General features: G+C 39.9%; 2 protein-coding genes across 12 annotated transcripts in view; one reads left to right on the forward strand and one right to left on the reverse strand.

Annotated features, from left to right (window-relative positions):
• Nucleotides 1–5,120, forward strand: part of LOC100194880 (poly(rC) binding protein 2) — a 29,166-nt gene extending 24,046 nt beyond the window's left edge. For 8 of the 9 annotated variants that reach the window (XM_045690421.2, XM_082958355.1, XM_045690424.2 and 5 more), the window contains one exon: nucleotides 3,767–5,120. In XM_045690421.2, the coding sequence (XP_045546377.1) occupies nucleotides 3,767–3,803 (37 nt within the window). In that variant the 3' untranslated portion in view covers nucleotides 3,804–5,120. 9 annotated transcript variants of the gene reach the window in all.
• A 3,202-nt stretch (nucleotides 5,121–8,322) lies between these two features.
• The window catches only part of LOC106566170 (mitogen-activated protein kinase kinase kinase 12), a 67,119-nt gene continuing 59,376 nt past the window's right edge, over nucleotides 8,323–16,065 (reverse strand). Inside the window, exons 13-16 of one of the 3 annotated variants that reach the window (XM_045691947.2) lie at nucleotides 11,690–11,994; nucleotides 10,336–10,403; nucleotides 8,995–9,292; nucleotides 8,323–8,596 (exon numbers count right to left, since the gene is read on the reverse strand). In XM_045691947.2, coding sequence (XP_045547903.1) covers nucleotides 8,501–8,596; nucleotides 8,995–9,292; nucleotides 10,336–10,403; nucleotides 11,690–11,994 — 767 coding nt within the window. In that variant the 3' untranslated portion in view covers nucleotides 8,323–8,500. The remainder of the gene's footprint in view (nucleotides 8,597–8,994; nucleotides 9,293–10,335; nucleotides 10,404–11,689; nucleotides 11,995–16,065) is intronic. The other 2 variants (XM_045691945.2, XM_045691944.2) reach the window with 2 other exon arrangements.

The raw sequence follows: 16,065 nt of genomic DNA on the forward strand, positions 1-16,065 counted from the left end.
CTCTATATCATGTTATTGTACTGGCTCTCTGCTGAATAGTTCAGCCTGGTTTTTTTGAGGGCATCAGTTTTCAACAAGACAGTGAACATAATCATTAATCTTGATCACATAATGAGTAGCTATTTGGGATTCAAGGTGATTTGTAGATCAGCGACTCTGTGCAGTCCGGCTGCAACGTTGTCTGTGTCAAACACGCACACTGTCTCTAGAAACATGAGTCAGACTTCTAATGATGTCATCTTCCCGTGTACTCACTGACGGCTGCTATGCCTAGTTGTCCTTTTGCCTTGTCTATCAGACTCTCACCCTCCCCCCCCCCCTCATCCCCCTCCCTGACTGTTAGTCTGTTCCCCCTCTTTCCCCTGACTGTTAGTCTGTTCCCCCTCTTTCCCCTGACTGTCAGTCTGTTCCCCATCCCCCCAACCCTCATCTCTCCTTTCATACTCACCAGCCTTCCCTGTAACCCGTCCCGACTGTCCCTCTTTTTCCTTGTCTCTGTTGTTTCTACAGCGTAGAGTCCTCTAAACCCTCCTCCTCGAACCCCGAACAGACCCACAGCACCAGCCTCCTCTGCCCTCCTCTTCTCTCCACTACTACCACCTCCTCTCCTGCTGCTACTTCCTCTACTGCTTCTTCCTCCTCCTCCTCCTCTTCTTCCTCCTGTTTGGCGCCCCCTTCCTCCATCTCTCTGTCCTTGTTGGTTCCTCCAGGCACTCCCTCCTCTGACTCCCCTACTATCCCCTGTGTCTCCAGTCTGCTCAGTCTTAAGCCCCTCCCCCTCCTGGCCCTCCACTCAGCCAATCCCGAGCCAAAGCTCTCCCCAGAGTTGGGTTCCAAGTCTAAGAGGCGAAGGCTTTCCCCTTACTAACACTACAGACATTAAGTACGTCCCAAATGACACTCCATTTCCTGTATAGTGCTCTACTTTTGACCAGGGCCCTATGCGGAATAGGGTGCTATTTGGGATGTAGTCAAGCTTAGTATTGTCTGTACTGGGTCTTGCTCTACTGTTGAACCTGGCTGTGCATCATGCTTAACTTTTAAAGTAAAAAATCCACACACAAAAAATCTAAATGCCCAGATGTGGCCTGAGGTCTCGTCCCAATGTGTTGTGGGTCCCACTGCTTGGTTTGTCACCTTCACCAAAGGACTCTTGAGTCCCTGGTCTTTCTGTGTAAAGACACTCTGCATCAGCATGGACACTCTGTTCTCAGACTAACTTATTGACTAGAAGCTTCTGGTTGGTTTTCAGGTAACACCTCATGTCGTCTTTCTATTAAGATCTCAAACTGGATTTCATTTATTCTGGGGAAAAGATGGGAATATGAATGTTTTCCATACCTGGGTAATATGTGTGGTAGCTCGTTACATTTGTTGTAAACTGTTTTATTGTAATGCTGATATCCTTGATTTAACATGTTTTAGTGTAACATGTCGGATGTTCAAGTAGTCTCACTGGGTGTCATGATCACTTTAATAGTTTATCCTCGGGGATCACTGGGTGTCATGATCACTTTAATAGTTTATCCTCTAGTCTCACTGGGTGTCATGATCACTTTAATAGTTTATCCTCTAGTCTCACTGGGTGTCATGATCACTTTAATAGTTTATCCTCTAGTCTCACTGGGTGTCATGATCACTTTAATAGTTTATCCTCTAGTCTCACTGGGTGTCATGATCACTTTAATAGTTTATCCTCTAGTCTCACTGGGTGTCATGATCACTTTAATAGTTTATCCTCGGGGATCACTGGGTGTCATGATCACTTTAATAGTTTATCCTCTAGTCTCACTGGGTGTCATGATCACTTTAATAGTTTATCCTCGGGGATCACTGGGTGTCATGATCACTTTAATAGTTTATCCTCTAGTCTCACTGGGTGTCATGATCACTTTAATAGTTTATCCTCGGGGATCACTGGGTGTCATGATCACTTTAATAGTTTATCCTCTGGTCTCACTGGGTGTCATGATCACTTTAATAGTTTATCCTCTAGTCTCACTGGGTGTCATGATCACTTTAATAGTTTATCCTCTAGTCTCACTGGGTGTCATGATCACTTTAATAGTTTATCCTCTAGTCTCACTGGGTGTCATGATCACTTTAATAGTTTATCCTCTAGTCTCACTGGGTGTCATGATCACTTTAATAGTTTATCCTCTAGGATCACTGGGTGTCATGATCACTTTAATAGTTTATCCTCGGGGATCACTGGGTGTCATGATCACTTTAATAGTTTATCCTCTAGGATCACTGGGTGTCATGATCACTTTAATAGTTTATCCTCGGGGATCACTGGGTGTCATGATCACTTTAATAGTTTATCCTCTGGTATCACTGGGTGTCATGATCACTTTAATAGTTTATCCTCTAGTCTCACTGGGTGTCATGATCACTTTAATAGTTTATCCTCGGGGATCACTTTAATAGTTTATCCTCTAGTCTCACTGGGTGTCATGATCACTTTAATAGTTTATCCTCTAGTCTCACTGGGTGTCATGATCACTTTAATAGTTTATCCTCTGGTATCACTGGGTGTCATGATCACTTTAATAGTTTATCCTCTAGTCTCACTGGGTGTCATGATCACTTTAATAGTTTATCCTCTAGTCTCACTGGGTGTCATGATCACTTTAATAGTTTATCCTCTAGTCTCACTGGGTGTCATGACCACTTTAATAGTTTATCCTCTAGTCTCACTGGGTGTCATGATCACTTTAATAGTTTATCCTCTGGTATCACTGGGTGTCATGATCACTTTAATAGTTTATCCTCGGGGATCACTGGGTGTCATGATCACTTTAATAGTTTATCCTCTAGTCTCACTGGGTGTCATGATCACTTTAATAGTTTATCCTCGGGGATCACTGGGTGTCATGATCACTTTAATAGTTTATCCTCTAGTCTCACTGGGTGTCATGATCACTTTAATAGTTTATCCTCTAGTCTCACTGGGTGTCATGATCACTTTAATAGTTTATCCTCTGGTATCACTGGGTGTCATGATCACTTTAATAGTTTATCCTCGGGGATCACTGGGTGTCATGATCACTTTAATAGTTTATCCTCGGGGATCACTGGGTGTCATGATCACTTTAATAGTTTATCCTCTAGTCTCACTGGGTGTCATGATCACTTTAATAGTTTATCCTCTAGTCTCACTGGGTGTCATGATCACTTTAATAGTTTATCCTCTAGTCTCACTGGGTGTCATGATCACTTTAATAGTTTATCCTCGGGGATCACTTTAATAGTTTATCCTCTAGTCTCACTGGGTGTCATGATCACTTTAATAGTTTATCCTCGGGGATCATATCTCATTTAAATCACATCATTTTGGGTCATTGGACCTCTACGACTTCAGGAAATTGATGTCTTCGTAACTAAAGTAGTTTAGAATGATTGAATCGAGCCATAGACCGACTGCATGGCCAGCTCGACTGCTGCTCACCGCTGCTTTACAATCCTTTTAGTACTGGCCAGAGGTCAGCGACAACAATTCACAGTATAGGAAAGAAGTTGAATAAATTGTTAGCACTTAGGATGTGATGTCAAGGAAATGGGATCCTCTCAGCTGATTTTGTATTTTAATCAACAGAGGGGGTTTGTTGCAATTGGGTACATGTTTTGCATAGTGAATTGTAAGAAGCTTCGGTGAGTTTGTAAAAGTTTTAAATTGTAAAAAGGTTTTATCGTGTCTGATTTGAAACACACAGCTTGGCTTATTCTCTCCCCCTTCGATCTCTCAATGTGTGTCTCTCTCCAGGCTCTCATCTGAAGCAACAGGACTGGCGACCAACTGATAGAACTCTGCATAGATGTGATCTGCACTAACCCCCCCCACATTTTACCTTCTACCACTCATCGCTCCATCACTCAGCTCTCTCCTTTAAAGTGGTCAATGCAACTATCCAACATAGTTTTACCTTTGTATTTTTTTTGTCGTTTAAAAATCACACCACCCAACCCATTTAAAAAAAATAATTATAATAATTATAATTTGTTTATCTGCATTCATTGTTTTTATGAAGAAAACTATTTGGTTTTAAGTCCCTTTGAGCCCCTGTTGAAAGTTTGTTAATGATTAGATAAAGTTATTTTTTGGGGAATGAAAGCTCTCCTTGTCTGTCTTTACACTGTCACAAAAGACTAGATAGAGGAGAATAATAATCTGAAGGTTTAATTCTGTAAAAGGTAGATTTTTTTTTCTTTTAAAAATGAAAAGGATAAAAAATAAAAGTCTCTAAAATAAAAATAGATTGACTGTTTTTTTCCCCCTGCATATTTAAACCCCTCCCCTCCCCTAGTCATTTTATCCATTGAATATCTGCAAAAACTCACCTTGATTTAATGTTTGTCACCAACGGGGGAAACATGGAGCTTGTGCTGTCATCACTGCTGGTATTTTGAGTATGACAAATATCTCTAACAGTACTAGAAGACGTGGATATTGCATTAATGGAAAATACTTTAAAACCCGCGTACAAACACATTTCACCTTAACCTTTTTTTGTTTCCTTGTCATTCCTATTTTTCTATCTTCCCTTTTACCCCATGTCATATGTTCAGGATGTGTCCCAAATTGCACACTAGTTCCTATGTAGTGCACTATTAACGTAATGAGGGTGCCATTTGGGATGCCGACTATATTGCTGGGGTTGGGAGGTTGTTGGGGTTCTGCTCGAGGGCTAGGAAGCAGAGAGGACGATCCTCATTTTTCTTTAAAGATAATACCACAAACAAAAAAAAGTTGCAATATTTGTTTTAAATGGAGGAAATATTTTTTTTAACTACCAAAGGGGATCGAATCCTGAATAATGACAGGCGTGTGTGTCTAAGTGTGAGGAGAGAAACTAAGATATTATGGATGATCGTTATTAAGCTGAAACTAATATTATGGATGATCGTTATTAAGCTGAAACTAAGACAAAGAAAAGGGTGTTTAAATTGGTTAACACTAGTTTCCTGCTCTTTGCTGAAGTCAGAATTTATTTTTTATTATTTGCAGGAAATAAATCTTTTGTGCACGTTTTTGGAAAGACTGTAGATCTGGGTGCCACCACATTGTTAAAATAAACTACAGAAATAAAGATGTGAAATGCTCAAACTACAAATTCTCAGTATTTGTGTTGCTTCCATTTTTTTTGTGTGGGAGGGGGGGTTATAGGGATGACAAATATACTTCATGAAGGTTATTTCCATTTCACAATGACCTATTATTGTACTCTATGCATTCTGTTATCTGGAACGGTCCCTGCTACGCTTTATAAAAGTCATTCTGCATTAATAACCAAAACTGAAACATTGCCAGTCTTTGAACAGTGAGTTTTTTAAATTTTATTTCTTTAATTTGTTTCTTAAATATATTTATTGTACACAGATACAATACATAATGCAATATAAAACAAACATTTCTTTTTTTTTAATAAAGGAGGAGTCTGTTTTTGATTCAGCATTACGGAAACGAGCCTGATCCCAGATCTGTTTATAATGCTCTTGCCAAACATTGGTGTTCCTGACAATAACCATAGGAGTTAGTAAGACAATACTAACAAACAGATCTGGGACCAGGCTCATTTGGAAACATACAAGAATGACCCTCTATTTCTCCAGTCACCAGAGGGCATGGATCTTTTGCTGTATTGGCAACAAAACAATGAATTATTTATCTGTTTGATGACATCTGTCTGGATGTCATTCAGCATACGACCTAGTAGTTAATAAAGTTAATGCTTGACTTGATGGGACAGAATACATTCTGAGATCAGAACATTCAAAATAAACACTAGAAAACCTTAATAAATTAAGGAGCTGCCATTTTATAGCTTATCAAATGGAACCTGCTGAGTCATCCCGACAGAGTAGACTGTGAAGTTGGAGTGGAATCCTCAACGCTACAGAGGATTTAATGGAGGCTGTTCAAACATGGGCCTCTATTGGGTCCCAGTTCTGCCCATGCTTATACTTCTACACTCCTCCCTATGGATCAAAACTAAAAATGGTCTGGTTGATGGTGGTTCCACCATATTTCTTACACCAGTCCTTTCCTTTTCAATCCATGAAGGGAAATGAACAAGTGCACATTTAGGGAAGGGTGGAAAATCGGGACGCAGACTTAGTTGACATATTTCTTACACCAGTCCTTTCCTTTTCAATCCATGAAGGGAAATGAACAAGTGCACATTTAGGGAAGGGTGGAAAATCGGACGCAGACTTAGTGACATATTTCTTACACCAGTCCTTTCCTTTCAATCCATGAAGGGAAATGAACAAGTGCACATTTAGGGAAGGGTGGAAAATCGGGACGCAGACTTAGTTGACAGGGAACTAACTAGTTGCCAGGTAACTAGTTAGGAACAAACTCATCTGTTGCTGTTGAGTTGGATAGATTCCATAGAGATGGATAGATAGGAGATCCATAGAGATGGATAGATAGGTCATTGGTGAGTGGTGGTGATGTCATAGAACTAGACTCCCTTTAGATTCTGTTTCTATGGGTGATAAGTCCCTTTGATCTGAGCCTCATGCTCTGACTGACATCTGCATTTGGACAGGAAATACAATCCAACCCATACATACTATATTACAAGCATGCTCTAGTGATCTATCTGTACACTTCTAGATGCACATGGTCTGTGACCGAGGCTTCGTCCCTAATGGCACCCTATTCCTTTAGAAGTGCGCTACTTTTGACCCAGAGCTGTGGGGAAAAGTAGTGCACTATATAGGGATAAGGACGCCATTTGAGATTTGACCTGAGGTTTTGTTCTCAAAGGTATCCTAGTAGGTGGTATTGCATTTTAATACAGTATAAACACTGCAATACCAAAGAAATACAATAGTTGATCTACAAAAACATGTCAAGACAGACCCTGAAAGAAAGGGGCTGGGCTATAGGTTAGTTTTGCTCCATGCTGCAGCCAGGGGAATGATTCTGAGTTTGTGGACATATTGCTTGTTCTTTAGCTATTATTGTTCTGTTCTCCAGCCTGTGTCTTAATGCCAAAGAAATAGAAGTACTAGATTCAACTCTATTTCTATGCTTACTAATGCCCTGTCATTATGAACAGCATCTGGTACCAGACCAATAGAAGTTCTATGTTATAGAATATCTATGTTCAGATTCAGTAGGCAACTGTTGAACGTTTCAGATAGAAATGTCATGAATAGAACTGACATGATTTCGTTGTTGTCAGAGGCATGTTTGTTCTATATAACATATTTCTATCTGAGCATTCCACAACGTTGTGCCCTGCTTAACGCAACCCAGTTCTGCAACGGAAACCGTTTACCGTTTTACTCTAGGAGTCAAACGGAAGCAAACGGAATGAAACGGGGAGGGACCTACCTGAATTTGTCCAATAGAAAGTCTTGTTTTCGTTGCACAACGGTTTTCCGTTATGAATACACTCTGTATTCTGTCTGGTACAATAGAATATCGCCCTCTAGTGTAAATCATCAGCCAGCACCATTACATGATACAGTGGTAACATTTTAACTCATACAAATGATATTTCTTCCTTGTATAGTGTGTCAAGAGGTCAGATATTTACATACAGTTAATGTTAACATAAATAAAATACTAATTGTATACAAAATTAGGACAACAAAATCCCTGATGCAAAACAATAAATACATGAAATTGTAAACAACTTAAAAAAAATAATGTAGACATTGATTTTCTCTTATACTCAATAAATAAATGAAATGACACTCAGTGCATAATGCTGGTGAGGAATTACAACATAAATAATCACTACAAATGAAGTAAACATTAAGTGCGAAAAAACAACATTAGGTGCCTCACCGACGATGTGGACATTGACAATTGGTAGGTGTAATGACACTAATATTGTGGAATCTCAATGGGAGACATTACATTGGTAGATGTTGAAATATGACACTTCTTTTTACATTTTTTTTTTTTACAAAATCAAGAAGTAAGAAATCACAGGGTGGATAGTGAAGGAATCACTACAACATGTAGTCTGGTGGTGCAGAGGTCACTGTAGGTGAGGTGAGTTGAAGTGTTTTTGCAAGGCTGGGTTTGGGGAGTGTTAGCATGGTCCAAGACCAGTTTGTGTGTTATAATGACCATAGGAGTTGGCAAGGAAGCAGAAACAGATCTGGAATTAAGCTAGTCGAGTAGGGCTGGTGAGTGGGGCTGGGGGAGTAGGGCTGGGGCTGGGGAGTAGGGCTGGTGAGTGGGGCTGGGGGAGTAGGGCTGGTGAGTGGGACTGGGGAGTGGGGCTGGGAGAGTAGGGCTGGGGGAGTAGGGCTGGGGAGTGGGGCTGGGGGAGTAGGGCTGGGGGCTGGGGAGTAGGGCTGGGGAGTAGGGCTGGGGGAGTAGGGCTGGGGAGTAGGGCTAGGGAGTGGGGGAGTGGGGCTGGGGGAGTTGGGCTGGGGAGTAGGGCTGGGGAGTAGGGCTGGGGAGTAGGGCTGGGGAGTAGGGCTGGGGAGTGGGGCTGGGGACTGGGTTTAAGATCTGCGTCTGGGCTCCTCACCAGTTGGTGCTGGGGGGCCTATGGTGCTGGGGCTCTGTGCAGCCCGAGTGGTCCAGCTCTGCACTGTCACAGTCAGAGTCATCATACAGGCCCTAGGTTAGAAGAATAGAGGGAGAGGTCAGGTTAGACAACGACAATGGGCTAACCATCTCACCTTCATATTAGCCTGGATACCAACCTGAGCATTACCTGGTTTGTAAATATTCTGTCCCCCTAAAACTGGGCCCTAGTGATCAGGGAAAATGAAGGTCCCTGCACTAGAGCAAAATCCAAATGTAACCATATGTTCTGTAATAGTGATGTTGGCCCTATAACGACGAGAGAATGTATTATAATGGAATTCCTGCTCTCCTCATTTCTCTGCAGTGTATGGCTAAACATAACAGTTCCCATGGTAACCCTACCTCACAGTTCTAGTTGTCATAGTAACCCTACCTCGTAGTTTCAGTTCCAGTCGTATAGTTGTCATAGTAACCCGAGCCCTACCTACCTCATAGTTCTGCCCCGTGTTGAGCTGGGTCTTGACCTGGCGTATGGCGGCCTCCTTCTCTGATAAACCGTCGGCGGGGTCGAGGGCGGGGTCGGCTGGGATCTCCGACCCCTGGGACAGAAGGTCGTCGCTCTTGTCGTCCAGCCGCTCGTCTGTGTTGGTACTGACCACGTCCGGCGTGCCGCTGTGGGAGTGGTCACTGGTGTTGCCCTCCTCTCCGTCCGACACGGACACGGCAGACAGGTTCTCAGAGCTGAAGGTGGACAGGGACTGGCACTTGGTGATGCTTACCGGTCGACTGCATGAGGAAGACAAGAGGAGCAGGACATAGATTAAATCCTTCGGCTCTCACAGACACAAGCTCAATTTTGATTATACCAAGAGGTTCTTTCTGCTGGACTATATAGTACTACTATATACTGTATAATAAATCATGACTATATACTGTATAATAAATCATGACTATATACTACTACAGAATCATGACTATATACTGTATAATAAATCATGACTATGTACTACTATAGAATCATGACTATATACTGTATAATAAATCATGACTATGTACTACTACAGAATCATGACTATATACTGTATAATAAATCATGACTATATACTACTACAGAATCATGACTATATACTGTATAATAAATCATGACTATATACTACTACAGAATCATGACTATATACTGTATAATAAATCATGACTATGTACTACTATAGAATCATGACTATATACTGTATAATAAATCATGACTATATACTACTACAGAATCATGACTATATACTGTATAATAAATCATGACTATGTACTACTATAGAATCATGCACGTATATACTGCTATACACTCAGAATCATGCACGTATCATGACGTACTACAGAATCATGACTATATACTGTATAATAAATCATGACTATATACTACTACAGAATCATGACTATATACTGTATAATAAATCATGACTATGTACTACTATAGAATCATGACTATATACTGTATAATAAATCATGACTATGTACTACTACAGAATCATGACTATATACTGTATAATAAATCATGACTATATACTACTATAGAATCGTGACTATATACTGTATAATAAATCATGACTATATACTACTATAGAATCATTACTATATACTACTATAGAATCATGACTATATACTACTATAGAATCATGACTATATACTACTATAGAATCATGACTATGTACCACTATAGAATCATGACTATATACTACTATAGAATCATGACTATATACTACTATAGAATCATGACTATATACTGTATAATGAATCATGACTATATACTGTATAATGTATAAGATGTATATTCTTACCGTCTCCGTGGTAACTCCACCTCACTGTCCACCTCTCCCTCCTCTTCCTCTGAGGACACACCACGTCTCTGCAGAAGGGAAGATAAGAGGAATCACTTGGGTTAGTTAGTACAACTGGTCAGGACAATCTCCTGGTTCTAGGTTAGTTAGTATAACGGGTCAGGAGAATCTCCTGGTTCTAGGTTAGTTAGTATAACTGGTCAGGAGAATCTCTTGGTTCTAGGTTAGTTAGTACAACTGGTCAGGACAATCTCCTGGTTCTAGGTTAGTTAGTATAACTGGTCAGGAGAATCTCCTGGTTCTAGGTTAGTTAGTATAACTGGTCAGGAGAATCTCCTGGTTCTACGTTAGTTAGTATAACTGGTCAGGAGAATCTCTTGTTTCAAGGTTAGTTAGTATAACTGGTCAGGAGAATCCCCTGGTTCTAGGTTAGTTAGTATAACTGGTCAGGAGAATCTCTTGTTTCAAGGTTAGTTAGTATAACTGGTCAGGAGAATCTCTTGTTTCAAGGTTAGTTAGTATAACTGGTCAGGAGAATCTCCTGGTTCTAGGTTAGTTAGTATAACTGGTCAGGAGAATCTCCTGGTTCTAGGTTAGTTAGTATAACTGGTCAGGAGAATCTCCTGGTTCTAGGTTAGTTAGTATAACTGGTCAGGAGAATCTCCTGGTTCTAGGTTAGTTAGTATAACTGGTCAGGAGAATCTTCTGGTTCTAGGTTAGTTAGTATAACTGGTCAGGAGAATCTCTTGGTTCTAGGTTAGTTAGTATAACTGGTCAGGAGAATCTTCTGGTTCTAGGTTAGTTAGTATAACTGGTCAGGAGAATCTCTTGGTTCTAGGTTAGTTAGTATAACTGGTCAGGAGAACTCCTCCTCACCGTTCTAGGTTAGTTAGTATAACTGGTCAGGAGAATCTCTTGGTTCTAGGTTAGTTAGTATAACTGGTCAGGAGAATCTCTTGGTTCTAGGTTAGTTAGTATAACTGGTCAGGAGAATCTCTTGGTTCTAGGTTAGTTAGTATAACTGGTCAGGAGAATCTCTTGGTTCTAGGTTAGTTAGTATAACTGGTCAGGAGAATCTCTTGGTTCTAGGTTAGTTAGTATAACTGGTCAGGAGAATCTCCTGGTTCTAGGTTAGTTAGTATAACTGGTCAGGAGAATCTCCTGGTTCTAGGTTAGTTAGTATAACTGGTCAGGAGAATCTCTTGGTTCTAGGTTAGTTAGTATAACTGGTCAGGAGAATCTCTTGGTTCTAGGTTAGTTAGTATAACTGGTCAGGAGAATCTCCTGGTTCTAGGTTAGTTAGTATATTAAAGCCACCAGATACCATCCATCGTGCCGTACTACTGATGACTACCTGTTTGCGTGTGACTTGTTTCCTGTAGAGCAGTGCTGCAGGTGTGAGGTGTTGGCTCCTGGGTGACCTGATGATCCCTGTGCCCTCCTCCTTATCCTCCCCGTCCTGAAGTAACCTTCCTGGGCTTCCCAGCACCGACCCCCTCCCTGCCGCTGCCCCCCTCCCACAGGGGGAGTCTGGGCTGCTGGAGAACGGTATGGAGGCCGCGTCCTCGCTGGGGGTGTTGCTACGCGGTGGGGTCTCTGTCTGGTCGTCTGTCCCCACCCCTCCATCCTCCGTCCCTCCTCCACCACCTCCTCCTCCACCTGTAAGTCATTCATACCAACCAGCATCAGTTTCCTAGTTTCCTAAATACAGAAGACTATAAACCATAACTGACTATATTTACACTATATTTATATGCACTATATTTATTTACACTACATTTATTTACACTATTTATTTACACTATTTATTTACACTATTTATTTACAATAAATATATTTATAGTCATAAAGATAAAATAAATTTGCACTATATTTATTTGACTATATTTATTTACTTATGTTTGGCTCACCGTGTCTTCTTATGTATGTCCTGTGACTATCTATAGTGATGTATGTCCTGTGACTATCTATAGTAATGTATGTCCTGTGACTATAGTGATGTATGTCCTGTGACTATCTATAGTGATGTATGTCCTGTGCACTATAGTGATGTATGTCCTGTGACTATCTATAGTGATGTATGTCCTGTGACTATCTATAGTAATGTATGTCCTGTGACTATCTATAGTAATGTATGTCCTGTGACTATCTATAGTAATGTATGTCCTGTGACTATCTATAGTAATGTATGTCCTGTGACTATCTATAGTGATGTGACTATCTACAGTGATGTATGTCCTGTGACTATAGTGATATATGTCCTGTGACTATATATAGTGATGTATGTCCTGTGACTATAGTGATGTATGTCCTGTGACTATCTATAGTGATGTATGTCCTGTGACTATCTATAGTGATGTATGTCCTGTGACTATCTATAGTGATGTATGTCCTGTGACTATCTATAGTGATGTATGTCCTGTGACTATCTATAGTGATGTATGTCCTGTGACTATCTATAGTGATGTATGTCCTGTGACTATCTATAGTGATGTATGTCCTGTGACTATCTATAGTGATGTATGTCCTGTGACTATCTATAGTAATGTATGTCCTGTGACTATCTATAGTAATGTATGTCCTGTGACTATCTATAGTGATGTATGTCCTGTGACTATCTATAGTGATGTATGTCCTGTGACTATCTATAGTGATGTATGTCCTGTGACTATCTATAGTGATGTATGTCCTGTGACTATCTATAGTGATGTATGTCCTGTGACTATCTATAGTAATGTATGTCCTGTGACTATCTATAATGATGTATGTCCTGTGACTATCTATAGTGATGTATGTCCTGTGACTATATATAGTGATGTATGTCCTGTGACTATCTATAGTGATGTATGTCCTGTGACTATCTATAGTGATGTATGTCCTGTGACTATATATAGTGATGTATGTCCTGTGACTATCTATAGTGATGTATGTCCTGTGACTATATATAGTGATGTATGTCCTGTGACTATCTATAGTGATGTATGTCCTGTGACTATCTATAGTGATGTATGTCCTGTGACTATATATAGTGATGTATGTCCTGTGACTATAGTGATATATGTCCTGTGACTATATATAGTGATGTATGTCCTGTGACTATAGTGATGTATGTCCTGTGACTATCTATAGTGATGTATGTCCTGTGACTATCTATAGTGATGTATGTCCTGTGACTATCTATAGTGATGTATGTCCTGTGACTATCTATAGTGATGTATGTCCTGTGACTATCTATAGTGATGTATGTCCTGTGACTATGTATAGTGATGTATGTCCTGTGACTATCTATAGTGATGTATGTCCTGTGACTATCTATAGTGATGTATGTCCTGTGACTATCTATAGTGATGTATGTCCTGTGACTATCTATAGTGATGTATGTCCTGTGACTATCTATAGTGATGTATGTCCTGTGACTATCTATAGTGATGTATGTCCTGTGACTATCTATAGTGATGTATGTCCTGTGACTATAGTGATGTATGTACTGTGACTATCTATAGTGATGTATGTCCTGTGACTATCTATAGTGATGTATGTCCTGTGACTATCTATAGTGATGTATGTCCTGTGACTATCTATAGTGATGTATGTCCTGTGACTATCTATAGTGATGTATGTCCTGTGACTATAGTGATGTATGTCCTGTGACTATCTATAGTGATGTATGTCCTGTGACTATCTATAGTGATGTATGTCCTGTGACTATCTATAGTGATGTATGTCCTGTGACTATCTATAGTGATGTATGTCCTGTGACTATCTATAGTGATATATGTCCTGTGACTATCTATAGTGATGTATGTCCTGTGACTATAGTGATGTATGTCCTGTGACTATCTATAGTGATGTATGTCCTGTGACTATAGTGATGTATGTCCTGTGACTATCTATAGTGATGTATGTCCTGTGACTATCTATAGTGATGTATGTCCTGTGACTATCTATAGTGATGTATGTCCTGTGACTATCTATAGTAATGTATGTCCTGTGACTATAGTGATGTATGTCCTGTGACTATCTATAGTGATGTATGTCCTGTGACTATCTATAGTGATGTATGTCCTGTGACTATCTATAGTGATGTATGTCCTGTGACTATCTATAGTAATGTATGTCCTGTGACTATCTATAGTGATGTATGTCCTGTGACTATCAATAGTGATGTATGTCCTGTGACTATCTATAGTAATGTATGTCCTGTGACTATCTATAGTGATGTATGTCCTGTGACTATCAATAGTGATGTATGTCCTGTGACTATAGTGATGTATGTCTTGTGACTATAGTGATGTATGTCCTGTGACTATAGTGATGTGACTATCTACAGTGATGTATGTCCTGTGACTATCTATAGTGATGTGACTATCTACAGTGATGTATGTCCTGTGACTATAGTGATATATGTCCTGTGACTATATATAGTGATGTATGTCCTGTGACTATAGTGATGTATGTCCTGTGACTATCTATAGTGATGTATGTCCTGTGACTATCTATAGTGATGTATGTCCTGTGACTATCTATAGTGATGTATGTCCTGTGACTATCTATAGTGATGTATGTCCTGTGACTATCTATAGTGATGTATGTCCTGTGACTATCTATAGTGATGTATGTCCTGTGACTATCTATAGTGATGTATGTCCTGTGACTATCTATAGTGATGTATGTCCTGTGACTATAGTGATGTATGTCCTGTGACTATCTATAGTGATGTATGTCCTGTGACTATCTATAGTGATGTATGTCCTGTGACTATCTATAGTGATGTATGTCCTGTGACTATCTATAGTGATGTATGTCCTGTGACTATCTATAGTGATATATGTCCTGTGACTATCTATAGTGATGTATGTCCTGTGACTATAGTGATGTATGTACTGTGACTATCTATAGTGATGTATGTCCTGTGACTATCTATAGTGATATATGTCCTGTGACTATCTATAGTGATGTATGTCCTGTGACTATAGTGATGTATGTCCTGTGACTATCTATAGTGATGTATGTCCTGTGACTATAGTGATGTATGTACTGTGACTATCTATAGTGATGTATGTCCTGTGACTATCTATAGTGATGTATGTCCTGTGACTATCTATAGTGATGTATGTCCTGTGACTATCTATAGTGATGTATGTCCTGTGACTATAGTGATGTATGTCCTGTGACTATCTATAGTGATGTTTGTCCTGTGACTATCTATAGTGATGTATGTCCTGTGACTATCTATAGTGATGTATGTCCTGTGACTATCTATAGTGATGTATGTCCTGTGACTATCTCTAGTGATGTATGTCCTGTGACTATCTATAGTGATGTATGTCCTGTGACTATCTATAGTGATGTATGTCCTGTGACTATCTATAGTGATGTATGTCCTGTGACTATAGTGATGTATGTCCTGTGACTATCTATAGTGATGTATGTCCTCTGACTATAGTGATGTATGTCCTGTGACTATAGTGATGTATGTCCTGTGACTATCTATAGTGATGTATGTACTGTGACTATCTATAGTGATGTATGTCCTGTGACTATCTATAGTGATGTATGTCCTGTGACTATCTATAGTGATGTATGTCCTGTGACTATAGTGATGTATGTCCTGTGACTATAGTGATGTATGTCCTGTGACTATCTATAGTGATGTATGTACTGTGACTATCTATAGTGATGTATGTCCTGTGACTATCTATAGTGATGTATGTACTGTGACTATCTATA

This window comes from Salmo salar, chromosome 12 (assembly GCF_965601325.2).
Source record: "Salmo salar chromosome 12, fSalSal1, whole genome shotgun sequence".
NCBI classification, from domain to species: Eukaryota; Metazoa; Chordata; class Actinopteri; order Salmoniformes; family Salmonidae; genus Salmo; species Salmo salar.